This window comes from Rhodnius prolixus, unplaced genomic scaffold, assembly GCF_049639745.1.
Source record: "Rhodnius prolixus isolate KJV_2025 unplaced genomic scaffold, Rpr scaffold_2, whole genome shotgun sequence".
NCBI lineage: Eukaryota > Metazoa > Arthropoda > Insecta > Hemiptera > Reduviidae > Rhodnius > Rhodnius prolixus.
This window is the reverse complement of record NW_027411592.1, coordinates 43,590,736-43,606,521: the sequence shown is the minus strand read 5'-3', so window position 1 is coordinate 43,606,521 and position 15,786 is coordinate 43,590,736. Positions and strand designations below refer to the sequence as shown.

Genomic DNA, 15,786 nt, shown 5'->3' with positions numbered 1-15,786 from the left:
CCAGAATATAGCTCTGTTAGTACCCTCCAAGAGCCAGTAGACTTTTCTCCAGTCTATTCTGTATCACCTCCTAATTTCTTTGGCTTTCTAGTCCTTTTGCGGCGAATCTAAATGAGATAAAATTATTCCTTTAACCTACACCTGACCACTTGTCGTTTGTTAATACACAGATTAAGGTCACAAAGCACATAATTATAATTTTACAGATAATACGCAAAAATGGTCTTTTACCAGATCCCAATAAACTCTATTTTCAAAACCATATGAAGTTATTTTTTGATCAGACGAAAATGAATAAATATTTTGAACAACCACCAGCTTGCAAGGGCACAGTAAGTTCGAAATCTTAGTTTTACTCTATACTCTACTTATGGCGTACATGTTTCTAACATTGATAATTACTCTTCACTTTTAATTCGAAATTTTAATATTTCAGAAAGAAAAAACAAAAAAATAATAATGAGGAGGTTTTAATAGAATTTTCCAATTTCCTAATTGGAAACTTCTATTAAAACCTCAGAAAATTGATTTCCTTTTTGTTCAAAGAAATGGTTGATAGATTCATTTTAACACAATCATCAGGGTTTATAATAATTATTATAAACTAAAATAAAATAAATAAATGATTCCTTTTAACAAATGGTATTAATTGAAAGAAGACTTACATATAGGGATCATGGCGACCTGTGATGTTTAAAATACTCCTACCTAACACTCCACTGCACAACTATGCAGAATATCACTGAAGTATAATACTGCCCTCAATATAGCTAACATTTCATTATCAAACGAAACCAGCAATTAAATTTAGAGCAAACCAGATCCTTTATATCAGACTTCAATTGATAATTTATAGAAAAATGCATAACAAAAGTTTAAAGAAAAAGAAAGGAAGTTTTACTGAATATAACAAGTAGTTGCAGCCGGTGCCTGTCCCTAATATTGATTTAAAGTGAACTAATATTCCTACAGGAAACATTGTTTTACAGTCCAAATTTATAATTATACTAATTACACTGAATTGAACCAACAGGTGACCAAAAATACTGGGGATTTTATCTTGATTTACTGATGCTATTTTTAAAAAAGTTGTATACACACGACAGTATACCTTTAAGGGGCCTCACAAAAAAAATTCTATGCCACCATTATCCATGAAACTCGACTGAGAAAGATTACTCGGGATATGTTCATTAAAAAAATTATTTCATTTATTTATTTTAAATTAAGCAATTTCAACCTTTAATTCACTCTTTGGGCTTTCCTGCTAAGCATCAGTCCGGTGGAGTACATTAATAAGGCCAACGAATAGCTAGCTCTGTCATACAATTACGAGTATATTGTTACCATTTAACCTTTCTACCCAAGGTGTTCTCTACATTCTGGTCTGAATACTTGATATAGAATAGATAAAGATATGTTCCTACGGGTGTTCTTGCACAGGACAAGAACCTAACTAAAAAACCAAATTACATTACAGTCATAATGTTCATGACTGTAGGTGCACGCGTGAGCACGCAGTTTGAAAGAAATATATACTTAATATTACAAACCAAACGGTTAATCGATAATTTGAAGATCTAAAATCTGTCCAGTCTTTACAGTTCCGCCAGACTATGATGGACCGATGAAACGGTTGGGACCCAAAAATACTTTTATCATAATCCGTGAATGGAATGAAATTAAAAATCTTTTGTCATCTTGAATGATTAACGCAAAATTACTTACGATATGAGGAGTAGTTTATTTTAGCAACGGCCAAATAAAGTCTTTTTAAAAATCCTTTGTTGTTGCTCTACGTTTCGTGTATACTATTGATGCCCTTCATCAGGAGTTTTTGTTTTAGCTAAATCACCACTACCTCAAAAACTACATCTTCATCATGCAAGATCTGAGCTACCATTAGTTGTAAAGGCTTATTTCAGTTACAATATTTAATGAATAAGAAATAGTCAACCTAATATAAATGCACTTAATGTATTACAAAAGAAAAATCAATTGTGGTAAATAATAATTCATTCGAATACTAGCTGACTCGACTAGCTAGTGGGCTACTTATCGTTAGAGTGACGAAACATTACTAAATGGTACAGAAAGATAATTTTTATAGAAATATATTTATTAAACATAAATATATTTAAAAGGCAGAATAAAATCCTGCCAAAGGTAACTTTTGGTACAGTTTACCTTTTTAATAATAAGAAATTTATAAGTTAGGTATGTACCTATCTTCTTCAAATAAACTAAAATAAATAAATAAAAAATCTTTTCTGTCAAAATGCCAATGAAAATAACAAGCAGAAAATTTAGAAACACTTTGATAATTATAAATAGATGGCAGAAAGTAAATGAAGGAATCAAAAAACATTATTTTGATAAAACTGTATTGACGGAAGGTTTGGAAGTAGCAACGGATCTAGAAATGAAATATTATTTCTGTTCAACTTAATGTTAGAGGCGATGGAGAACTTAAACGACGTGAGAGTTCCAGAATCAGAAGAAATGTACTGACCTAAAAATAATGTTTTTAAATGAACCCCCCCAAAAAAGAGATGTATTGTTTAAACTATTTATAAGTTTGGATAAGTAGAAAAATTTCGATTTAAATTTATTTCTGAAAATCTAAGTTGAAAAATAATATTCACAGCAGAGATGATGACATCACAACTTCACATCATGCGCCAATCCTGAAAATTCACCGAGTAAAGATCTAAAACTAAATTTGAAACTTACTTAGTATTTTGATTTTGTAAAACGAATTAGTTGGAGTGTGGAAATTAATTTGGAAAATTTAAAACTATGAGCCCAGATATTCTACCCCATAAAAGATTTAAATTTGGATGGTCTGAAGATAAGAGAGACTGCAGACTTCAAATATGGGGCAAACTAAAACAGACATCCTCCAGATAGGAAATGGAAAAAAAGGAATGAATGGCGAATTAAACCCAATTATATGAGCGAAAGAAGTTATAGTATCCTTAAAGAGGAAAATCTATCACGCACAGGGCAGAAGTGGTGACTTGGAAACTCAATCAACTTAATAAGAACTGGGAACGATTGTTAGGTCTGGAGATCAACTTTTGGCGAAAAAATAAGGTGTTTAGTCTCCAGTGCGTGTCTAATATTGGAATTAGAATTAGGTCTAATGCAAATCTAAATCTTCTGCAGTGCCGGCACAAAATGTTTCGACCACGTTAATAAGATAAATAAGGAAAGATGGCCAAAAAAGCTATTGGAATACCTAACAGAAAGACGCAGAATAACAGGACACTCAAAATGTACATCCTTTGAGGATAGAAATGAAAAGATGCTAGGAACAGGACTAAGAGTGGATAATTGGGAAGATCTTGGATTGATCAGGGTTGCTAATGGAACACATCTTAATGGTGTAAACACCTTAAATGAAAGTGGTTCTGAAGTAACGAAACTATGATATATTTTAATATGTATGCATGAATGCTGGAAGTTATGCTGTGAATGTATTCAGGAATGAATTAAAAAGTCATATTATTAAAACAAAAGTTTTTATGTCTATACATTATCTGCTGTTACAAAAGCAAAAATCTCGAAATATTTTTGAAATATAATGTTTACAGCTACAATTGTAAAATGATTAAGCTTGTAATTGATCGTATCAGCGATATTATGAGGTGGGTTTGACTGTAAATCGATCCGTAGACAGAGTCGCGCCTTATCTTCTTCAACCACAAAAATTATATCGACTATTTAAACATGCCTCATATAAATATGCACCAGACGTGCATGCTTCAAATAAATTGATGTTTGAGTATAAGTATAAGCCATTAGCTTAGCTTAATAAGTTTATTTGGTGAACTTAAGAGATCAGTTAAGGGAAAATTTCAACTCAAAATTCTGAAACTCGAAACTATAAAGTCACAGTTCTTGTTTTCCGATTCATTTATTTCAAACATTAATTCAGGTATCATTTAATTACAAAAAAAAGAAGAAGATAGAAATTACACTGATGTGGCAACTCTTAGAAGGCATATTTGAGGCTACAGTTACTCGTACTTCTCCGAGAATCCCTCCAAAAATAAATAAATAAGTTTTTTTTTTTTTTGGAAAAATTCTTAAATCAAATTACTGCAGTGCCGGCACAAAATGCTAAGTTTAAGATAGTATTTATTGCAATTATCGAGAAAGAAAAAAAAACGCGTAAAACTGTAAACCGAGTAAGGGTGGCTTACTTGGCTTGAAGCCATTTGCAAAAAAACAACTAATGGCTAAAAGTGTGAAGTTCTAACCCACTAAAAACGAAGAATTTATCAAAGTTTTAAGCTCAGTATGTTTGTTTGCTTAAGTTGCAAATAAAATTATTCATCTTAGATGCAGATGTAACCTCCAGAACCCCCCCCCCCAAAATTGCTGAATGTTCAAAATTAAAATTTCATTAGTTACTACTGCAGAATAGAACTATTTCGTCAAAATCAGTCCAGTATTATTACAATTTACTTAGTTTGATTTTCATTTTAAAAACTCTGAGAATTCATAATACTCTAAAAATAATTAGCTCCTTCCCCTCCAAAAAAAAAAAAAAACAATATTCCAGGAAAATGTCATAAATAAAAGTGATAAGCCTGCATACTAGTACACATTACACAAAATTACAGAAAAATCATTCTCGCAATTTTTCAACAAAATTAAGTAAACTGAATTTAGTCTAACTGATTATTTTTATCGAAAGCTTAACGTCATATTGCCTGATTGAATAATTTCCGACAGTAATAAATGTCTTAATATCTTCGGGAGCTACAATAATTTTAATTTATGCCACTTTATGTATAATACAAGTCTAGATATATTGAGTAACGTTTAGTATAGAAAAGCTAACTAGTTCAGTAAAACACACAAGTTTAATGAAAGTGTACAAAATTAATTAGTTTCAAGAAAAGGAGGTAAGCAAAATTATGGGAAAGTGTGTCACACCTGATGTTTTCAATGTAGTTGAGATTTATCAAGTTGCACAATTTTTTATGGGAGGAAAAATTGTGCTATTTTAAATAATAATACAATATTTTTGGATTTTTTTCTAGATGAAAAGAATAAATATAATAGCAATGAATTGTAGAAATATTTGTATGCAAGTATTTGGTTCTTTAAGAACAAAGTAGAACAATAATTAGACAATAGGGAATATAGAGAATGTTCTTTAAATCTAACATAATAATGAAATAAACTTTTGCCGGTATCTAGAGCTACAGAGTATGCAGAATACAGCACTCTAGGTTATGGAGGGAAATCTAATAGACCAATTAAAGGGTGGGGCAATACAATATTCAATGAAATGATTAAATTGGAAAAAAAAAGAAATACTCAAAAGTAAATAGAAGAAAATTGGGTGGTTAAATGCAGAAATTCATCTTAAAAAAAGAAAGTATAACTATTGGAGGCAGTGAGAGAGCAGATGATACTCACATTGGAGACAGTGGCGGCCGAGAGAGAGCGAACTGAAGTGCCGAGAGAGACTGCGCTCGATATAGACCTGACCTTACTGCCGCCTCCCACCACTGCACTGCCTCCATCTTCCGCCTCCAGGACCATGACCTATTCCCGGGACCAGGTGACTGCTGCGCGCCCGACAACACTAGCATCAAGATTCTCTCCTAATATATATATGTATATATACAGGGTGTCCCAAGCTATATGGATAACGACTTTTTCTCGGAAACTAAGATAGCTAGAAAAAAACTAAAAAATACGTGTTCCCTTAGTTTTTTGTTAGGAATCCAAATTTACTTTGTAACTTTTTTTCGGTGCTTCCAGAAGCGAGATACAGGCACCAACTTCATTTTTTCAAATGGGGAGGTGGGGTTTTTATTTCAGAAATTGATTCCTCTATTTTTTTAAAGAAACTTTTACTCGAAAGGTTTTTTTCTGTGAGCGATATTTTAGAAGTTATGAATGAAAACATGATTCTTATAAGAAATGTCAAAATGATAATATTATAACGGTTTTTTGATTGAATAAGAAGAAAAGTACTATTTTATCATAAATTTTACTCCTCATTAATATTACAGATCATGCTCGAAATGGCCTCCACCATTAGAGATGCATAGACATGCACTTTCCTGCCCCTTACTGCCAAAGAAATAGATTCAGCTTTAACCGACTTACAGGCATCTATTATTCTCTGCTTTAGTTCATCTACAGATGCCATTCCGGCTTGATTCTGATACACCTAGATTTAGAAATGCTTTTAGATAAGCAGAAATAAGGAAAGAAAGAAAAAAGTTATGAATAATCACCTTGTTTTTCAGGTATCCCCAAAGGAAATAGTCCATAGGTGTCAAGTCCTGTGAGAGAGGTGGCTACTGAATAGCCCCCGTGTCGATATAACATGCCCATCAAATTGCCTATCGAGATATCTCTTTACATGCCTCATGGTATTATATCGACATGGGGGACGATTCAGTGGCCATCTCGTTCACCGGATTTGACACCTACAGACTATTTCCTTTGGGGATACCTGAAAAACAAGGTGATTATTCATAACTTTTTTCTTTCTTTCCTTATTTCTGCTTATCTAAAAGCATTTCTAAATCTAGGTATCAGAATCAAGCAGGGATTGCATCTGTAGATGAACTAAAGCAGAGAATAATAGATGCCTGTAACTCGGTTAAAGCCGAATGTACTTCTTTGGCAGTAAGGGGCAATTGGCAGGAAAGTGCATGTCTATGCATCTCTAATTGTGGAGGCCATTTCGAGCATGATCTGCAATATTAATGAGGAGTAAAATTTATGATAAAATAGTACTTTTCTTCTTATTCAATCAAAAAACCGTTATAATATTATCATTTTGAAATTTCTTATAAGAATCATGTTTTCATTCATAACTTCTAAAATATCGCTCACAGAAAAAAACCGTTCCAGTAAATTTTTCTTTAAAAAAAATAGAGGAATCTATTTCTGAAATAAAAACCGCACCTTCCTATTTGAAAAAATGAAGTTGGTGCCTGTACCTCGCTTCTGGAAGCACCGAAAAAAATTTACGAAGTAAATTTGGATTCCTAACAAAAAACTAAGGGAACACGTATTTTTTAGTTTTTTTCTAGCTATCTTAGTTTCCGAGAAAAAGTCGTTATCCATATATATATACCAAGCTATCTTACAGAATTTAGACAAAAAGGAACCCTTCCTCACTAACGCCTAAAAGGCTGTAAATACTATAATCTAATCAAAAAGTTTTACAGATAGTATTATACAGAATACAGATAGTAATATGAAAGAGGCACTTTTTATTTCAATACTAAAAAATACTGATTGCTAAATCTCTTTTGCTTCAAACTTTGTTTTCGTCTTCATTGGATGCAAATTGTTAAAAAGTCAGTTCTAGAAAAGTAAAATACAATTGAAGCTGGAATCATACTTCCAATAATTTTATCTCAACAAAAGAATCGTTGTGTTTTCACCATTTCAAGCTGGTATTCAAAACGGTTTTTCAGGAATCGTACTTATACACACAAACTTAAAGCTTTATTTGCAAAATGCTAATAAAACACTAAACCTTTTCATTCCATACCCAAAAAATATTTCCTTCACTGGTATATAGCTTGGAGCTTTCTTTGTCATGACGTCTGAGAAAGTTATTTCTGAGAAATGTTTACGAGGCATCATTAATGGAAGCTCTCTGCTCACACCTCATCAGATAAATTTATTGCAATCGAAAAGATTTTGTTTAATGCTAAGAGTGATCAGATCTATAACAATAAGATTTATGCAATGCTTAAATAGATGCAAGGGAAATTTTCTGTTTTCAAAAATAGACTGGCTGTTATTTTACTAACAATGCACACTAAACGTTCACAAAACAAGCGCTTTGGGACAGTCGAGGGCCACGAGTTTCATCCTCGGCAAATAAATCTAAATAATTAATTAATAAAACCATTGTACAAATTAACAAAGACTGAATAACTGTAAAATCTAGATGGATCCAACTATTTACATTAAAACAGTTGAGAAACTGATATGAAGATAACATAAACAGAAAGCGGACACATTTCTGACCAGATCAATGGGCATTCACTGAAATCACATTCCACGCTAGGGCGTTAGATTAATAGAAGATAGTTCTAAAATCACTAGTGTTCGCAGTCAAGTGATAGTCTAGGTCTAGGCTAGTTAATAGAGTTTCAGAATCTATCTTTAGAGTTATTACTTCAATTTATCACTGCACTCACTCTATCAACTTGTTGGAAACTGGAATTCGAAAATAATACTCTTAAATTAGGGTTATCAAATGGATTGAAACAACGATTTGTTCAACAAAATATAAACTGCTCCACAAAAAAAGTGGCGCACTTTGAAAAAAGCGTTTATTTTTTGTTTTATCACATTTTGGGGAAAGATTATTAGTTTTAATTATTTTCATAACCTGTCAGGGAACAATTAATCGAATCAAGGCCCAAAGTTTCTTGTAAATAGAGAAGCAATTCCTCGTTTAATCCCCTTCGGTCTTTTTGTGTAAACAACAACGTGAACTTCACCTCAACAGTAAATAAATTTATTGACCTCTACAGTTGCGTTTCGACTCTTTTCAAGCTGAAAGCATTGCAAACTCTCAATTACAGCAGAGCAAGTGGCCCGTATTATTGCATTAGTTGAGGATGGACGGAGTCAGCGGTACGCAGCACGAACGTTAGGGTTGCCTGAGACCACCGTCCGTAGAGCCATCCATCGTTACCGGGAGACAGGCCTCTGCACTCGCAGACAAGGTTCGGGTCGACCAAGAGCCACAGAAGCACTTGATGACCGATTTATTAGAATTCACACACTAAGAAATCGTACATCAACTGCTTCTGAAACAGCTCAAACACTGCTTACAGTTCGTGGAGTTTCAGTCAGTGCCGAAAATGTACGAAGAAGGCTCGCTGAAATGAATTTACGCTCTAGGAAGCAAGCCACAGGACCATTGCTCACCGTAGACCATCGGAGAGCCCGTCTAGAGTTCGCTAGGGAACACCGCAACTGGTCTGAGAACGATTGGAGAAACGTTCTCTTTTCAGACGAGTCCCGTTTTGCTCTCTATGCACCTGATGGGAGGCGACGAGTTTACCGAAGGCCTGGGGAGCGCTACGCTCCGTGCAATATTTCTGGTAGACTACCATTCGGAGGTGGTTCAGTGATGGTGTGGGCTGAGATTTCTATGGGAGCTTATACTGAGCTCCACGTGTTCATCAGGGCAATCTTGAATGCAGATTTGTATGTGAGGGAAATTTTGCAGCAATATGTGATACCCTATGCACCATTTATTGGGGAAAATTTTATTTTTATGCAGGATAATGTCCGACCACACACTGCCGCCTGTGTTGTTTAATATCTCCACGATACTGGCATTCGTATTCTGAGATGACCAGCACGCAGCCCGGATTTAAACCCTATTGAACATCTTTGGGATGAGCTTGGTAGGCGATTAAGATGGAGAAATAATCCTCCCAGGAGCTTAGAAGAGTTGCGAGGTGCTCTGGTGGAGATATGGGAGGAATTAACACAAGATTTCGTGAGAAATTTAATAAGGAGTATGCTGAGGAGATTAGATGCAATAATGCGAGCAATACACGTTACTAAAATTCTTTTTCTCCTTTTTTAATCGGAAGAAATACTTTTTTTTCCAAACTCATATTTTGCTGAGAAATACTTTTTTGTTAAATTAAAGGTTTTTATTTCTTTTAGATCATTTTTTATTTTATTTTAGCCTTCCCGTAACTTTATACTTCTTATATTTGCTAACTAAAATAAAATGTAGAACAAAAAAGTTACAGAGAAAAAAAAATAACGCATTTTTAAAGTGCGCCACTTTTTTTGTGGAGCAGTGTATTTGATTGAACGCATTCATACATTAATACTAAATTTATATCCAATTATTGAATTATAATTTACTAATAGTTTGGACTGTATTGATTTACGAGTAGTGTATTGATAAACTCGTAATTTAAAGTAATGAATAGCAACCCTACCGGTCTTCTAACATTAGCTGGAGGGAATATATGAGGCAGTGGTATTCATTTAGGAATTTTCGTGTCATTTCTTATCTATTAAAAACCTTAATGTCCGTTAACAGAATTAATTTTAAGACTATTTGTACAAATAGTGTTGAAAATTTAAACTCGTAATATACGTAAAAACTTAAGCAGAGCTTTGTCTCTCGAACCCTCTCACTTTAGCAGTAGGCCAATGAACTGAGTTTTCCGACAGGTATGCATTGCCATACTGGAAAAAAGATAGTTATTCCTGAAAAACTGTACGATGACAACAAATGAAAACTGATTTTATAGAAAAAAATAGCTGACATTTCTTCTTAAAGTGATCACAGAAAGAGTGTAAACAATAGTAAGAGTACTTGTGACAACAATAGCCTGGATAGGTGATCCAGAGTCCAATAAATAAATAAAATATTTATTCCAGAAATTAAGAACAAATTACATTAATATCTTCTCTTTTTTATACTAAATAACTGAAATTAAGTTTGTATTCCAAATTAAATTAACAAAAAAAAAAGAAAATTTTAACACACCTAAAAAAGTCTTCCTTTTTGGGAATTGAACCCATTTCTGGGTTAAGCCTTTCACCCAACTCTTTCCATTTCATTTTATCTCTAGAACTCCATTCAGATCCGACGAATATTTATGAATCACGTCCTACTATCTTAGATAGTGCCGTCCTCTTTTCCTTTTCCTATCCATTGGACACCATTCAGTAACAAATACAGTCAAAAGAAGTTTAATACTAATCCTCACCACTAATAGAAGCAGGAAAACACAATCTTTCAATTCAAATTAATTGATTTACATATTAATTTAACTATTCAAAAAAATATTACAATTGGGACAAACTCTCTATTCTATTCGCACTTTTTTACACATATATTCACTTATTTATACAGGGTGACCAGAGTTATATGCTCCACCCACTTTTTTTTTAAACGGTGGGAAATTTCGAAAAAATAAAAAACACGTATTTAATCATTTTTGGTCTAGTTTATTTTCAGTGATTGACCCATTTTTTTAAACCCCTGTATCTCGAGATACAGCATCCAACTTTGTTTTTTCAAATGGAACGTTATATTTTTGTTTGCATATTTTTATAGTATTTGAGCTCCTAAAAAAAACAAAAAAAAATTTTGAAATCGGTTAGGTTTTTCAAAAGTTACGGTAATTTAAAATATGAAAAACAAGTTTCAGTTTATTGTCAAAATTACGTTATTTTTTTTAAAGAATCTGTTCAAACTGGGCACAATCAACGGATAGGCAAGCCAAAACTCTGGACTCCCACGCTTTGCTTGTAGCAGCACTTATGGTGGCGAAGTCAAGATCTAGGGAGGCTAGAGTTATTTGACGGTTCACATCATCGACTGAAGCCACGGGATTAAGGTTACTGTACACTTTATTTTTTAGATATCCCCACAAAAAATAGTCCATTGGGGTTAAGTCGAGATCGAGTTGGCCATTGGATGGGTCAATGAGTCCCTCAGCACTTTTTATGGAAATTCCTGTACAGTTAACGTCGAACAACTCTCGCATTATGTGCCGGGCAACCATCTTGTTGAAAATACATATCTAGCCGATGTTGTAGTGGAACATTTTCAAGCAGAACTCGCAAAATGTCTTTTTAAAAAAGTTAGATACCTTACACCAGTTAAGTTCTCTCTGTAGAAGTATGGGCCGATTAGTTGATTTCCTAAAACTCTACACCAAACGTTTGTAGAAAAAACAACCTGAACGTCGAATAACTGTAGCCTGCCTAGATCTTGTCTTCGCCACCATAAGTGCTGCTACAAGCAAAGCGTGGGAGTCCAGAGTTTTGGCTTGTCTAACCGTTGATGGTGACCAGTTTGAACCGATTCTTTAAAAAAAATAACGCAATTTTGACAATAAACTGAAATTTGTTTTTTTCATATTTTAAATTACCATAACTTTTGAAAAACCTAACCGATTTCAAAAACGTTTTTTTTGTTTTTTTTTTAGGAGCTCAAATACTATAAAAATATGCAAACAAAAATATAATGTTCCAGTTGGATGCTGTATCTCGAGATACAGGGGTTTAAAAAAATGGGTCGGTCACTGAAAATAAACTAGACTAGAAATGATTAAATACGTGTTTTTTATTTTTTCGAAATTTCCCGCCGTTAAAAAAAAAAAGTGGGTGGAGCATATAACTTTGGTCACCCTGTATATATAGGTGTATGTCTCCGAATTATATCCATATGGTACTACGTTTATTTATATATGTTTTCGTCCACGACACCTAATTAGGTAGTTGGACGCATCATCCGCCTAAAAAAATAGGAATTACTGTTTTACTTACTATTTATATATTTGCAAACAGTTCGCCATGTTTATATAGTATATTCGAGAAAGAAAACATTCAGAAACACCCCCTCTGCTAATAGTATTTTTTCTAACAAATAAAAAATAAAAGGATTCGACCTGCGGATGGTTCCATCAACCGCCCACCCAAAAGGTACTGAGTGTAAATGTATAATGAGGTTTCAAAATGTCTGTCGATTAATTAGAGCACCTACTGAGAGCTTGTTAGTCATGTTTTGATTTCAATGTAATGTGTGGAGTCCCCAGGGTAATTTTGTCATAATATGTTTCTAGTACTAAACCAAGATATTCCAATCGTTTCGTCTGCTATTTTCCGTTGCACGTCAATGTTGTAGATTTTTAAAATTACGATTAGTCTGAAAGCGAAAAGATTTTAGCATGCGTCTTTTTGTACACTGTCTAGTTTCCATTTGCAGCACTAGTTCCTAATTTTGTCTAATGACGTTTGCGTGTATTGTATAAATTTCTTAAAATTCGTTAAGTCGTGCTGTTCTAGAAGGAGGTTGTTACCCTGGTAAGTTGCGAGAAAGGAGGTGTCGCATGTGGGAATGTCGTGAGTATTTATATTGGGAATTTATATTCTCAATAGAATTGGACAAAGAACTAATCATAAACTAAAATTCATTTTCATGGGAAAATATGAAAAAAAAAAAGTTAGGTTGGATTTGAGTAGTTAGTTAGCAAAATTTAAAGGTAATCATTCAATTGATAGACCTTCAAGGTTGCAATGCAACATTAAGCACCGAAAAAAATTTAGATTAAGTGGGGTTAATCAGGGAAAGAGGTTTCCTTTCCTCAGAATCTAGGAACCAAGAACAGAAATTATCTATGTTCACTAACTAATAAGTCTTAGATCATTAAGGCAAATAGTTTTAACCCAATGTTTTAAATTACTAGTGACAATGCTGCACTGGTCTTTAAAGTAAGATGAAAAGATGAACTAAGTTATAATAACATTAAAAAATGGTAACAAAGAAAAGACTATCCTTAATAAATTGCTAGTATAATTACTCCAATTCAGACAATCAAAATACTAATCAGACAACGAAATTATTCCTACCAGGACAATTTGGAATAGAGTTGAATTAAAAAAGTTACACAGCTGCAATCTTATTTAATTTCCAGCAAGCACTTGTAAAGTAGTAGCTCTCTGGGCTAAAATACAAAACTAAAATTAGCATAGTGTTTCAATATCTTAACCTAGCCATATTTTTCTGCCTGAACTACTAAACTCCTAGAGTAAGGTTCATTAATTACAATTCACAGCTTTTTTCCTATTTCTGTAGTCACTCCCCAAAGATCTATGCCCAAAATATACTTCCAAATTGCCTTCACAAACTTCTTGAATACTTTCAATTACTATTTCAGATTAAAGGTATTACTCTAAGGAGAGTAAAAGATAGATCGATCTCAAGTGAAAATGTGCCTATTGTGTGGAACCTCAAAGATGAAAGAAAATTGACCGGAAGGCTGGCAAGTCACTGGAAAAGTCTCCAATTGCAATGAGATCAGATGTTGACTCTCATTAATTAGAAAACAATAACAAATAATATCAAATGGTTTTAGAAAAAACAAATGCACCTGCTTTATTAAAGTTACGGTATTAATCTATTGGCAACTTCTCACTATAGTCATTAAGAAAAATGGTTAAACCGATCTGGAAGAACAACGCAGCTCTGTACTCCAACAAATACGGATAAATGTTATAGTTATGATCTGAAAGTTACAGCAAAATTAGAAGTAAAAAAATCAGTCATATTTAAAAGAAATATCTGAAAAATCAAAATCCACTCACAATTCTTACAAAGTTTATCTAATAAATAATTTATTCTAAAAGTTGAACTACTTTAAAACTCTACTTTTATGTTTAAGTAATCCATTGATGTGACAAGTGAACAAATTTATAGTCCTTCATAATAAGTTTGCAACACTTTTAAAGAAATCAATAAAATCCTTCACATCAGTAACTTTTTAATAAAACTTTTTAAATTAAATAAACAATCTCAACTGACCGGCTTAAAACGTGTTAATTATTTTAAATTCAGTATAATAATTCCTCTAAGCCTAATGATACGTTTTTAAAATCCAAATCAAATAATTTTTTTTAAACGTTAAGATATCATAAAACAGTAAAGCAATATTATAAAGGTGAAAATGTAATGATCAAAACACAATAGTAAACAGATAATCTTTAGTCTCTCAATTAAATTACTTATATTGAGTTGAGAATGGCACTCATTAGTTCCATTCCGCAATTAACATACCACCATTGCTTTAACGTTATATTATACTCATCTTCATTCATTATGTTTAGCACCTTATTTGAATACATATTAGATTTAATCTGTGATTTAATTTTTCCCAAAATAACCCAGCTAACTCTGTTATATTCAAAGCGTTCCAATAGTATAACATTTTACAAAAATTTTCTGTAACACATTTTTTGTTCAATTTAGAAGAATACCATTTTGAGAGAAACCTCAAACTGTTGGCACCTGAAGATCTGAACACAAGTCTTAACGAAAATCTGGCATGAAAACTTACCAGACATTCTCTTACTAATATTTTCAAGGTTCTAACCCACAAATTGTCTTTATTTTCGGAATTCAAAGACATATAACTGGATCACAACCTTTGTGACCCTCTTCCTCCATGCCCATATCCTTTTGTAAATAATCCATATGGCACTGTAAACAGCGTAGATCTTTCGTACACTAAATCTCAACGAGGAAACAGCAAGAGAATACAAGAATAAGAACCTTGACAGCCTCAGCTTCGGGGAGTTCAAATATAGAACTACCCTAGTATCCATTCCTGGAGGCGAAGGTTCAGAACTTATTACATTTCATTTCAATGTCCACATTAAAGGTACTATGTCAAGGTAACCTATTTTTAGTTTCAATAATGTCATAAACAGATTAAATGTATAGATGATTTGTTAGTTGACTTTGAAACGTCCAAAATCTAGGGATTATTTAAGTGGTTCGTGATGATCCCGAGTTTTAATCCAGGCAACGTTGCCCTTGAGAATATTTTCTCTTCTAAAAAGCCTCTGTAGCTCAACGTTGCCATTTCATCATTTTTACAATTCATCCAACCTTAAAACGTGGAAAATGATGTGCATAATTTGCTAGTTAAACAAATGCGCATGACGGATCGTAAAACGTGTCTTATAATAAATAAATGACACAAATTTGGTTGAGAATCAGAAAGTAATGTAATTCCTGATGTTACTGAATGTTAATTTGAACGGAGCTTATGAATTTTGTGGCTACATTATATAATCAAGATTAAACTGAGACTTAGAATCTCATTATTCGAGTAAAGTTAGTGTTTTAATGTACCTTTATAGCAGTAATAGTACCTACTGTACATATGTTTGCAACCAAATTGACTGAGTTGTAACCATCTAAGAGCAACTGATTAAATGAATGATTTTACT

General features: G+C 33.0%; 1 protein-coding gene across 10 annotated transcripts in view; it reads right to left on the bottom strand.

The window, feature by feature from the left end:
- Positions 1-15,786, bottom strand: part of Ae2 (anion exchange protein Ae2) — a 123,810-nt gene that overhangs the window by 77,195 nt on the left and 30,829 nt on the right. Inside the window, exon 1 of one of the 10 annotated variants that reach the window (XM_074119420.1) lies at positions 5,437-5,593. The exons of the other annotated variants lie outside the window; for them this stretch is intronic. Within the exon in view, the coding sequence (XP_073975521.1) occupies positions 5,437-5,562 (126 nt within the window). The 5' untranslated portion in view covers positions 5,563-5,593. Of the gene's footprint in view, positions 1-5,436; positions 5,594-15,786 lie in introns of those variants that run through there. 10 annotated transcript variants of the gene reach the window in all.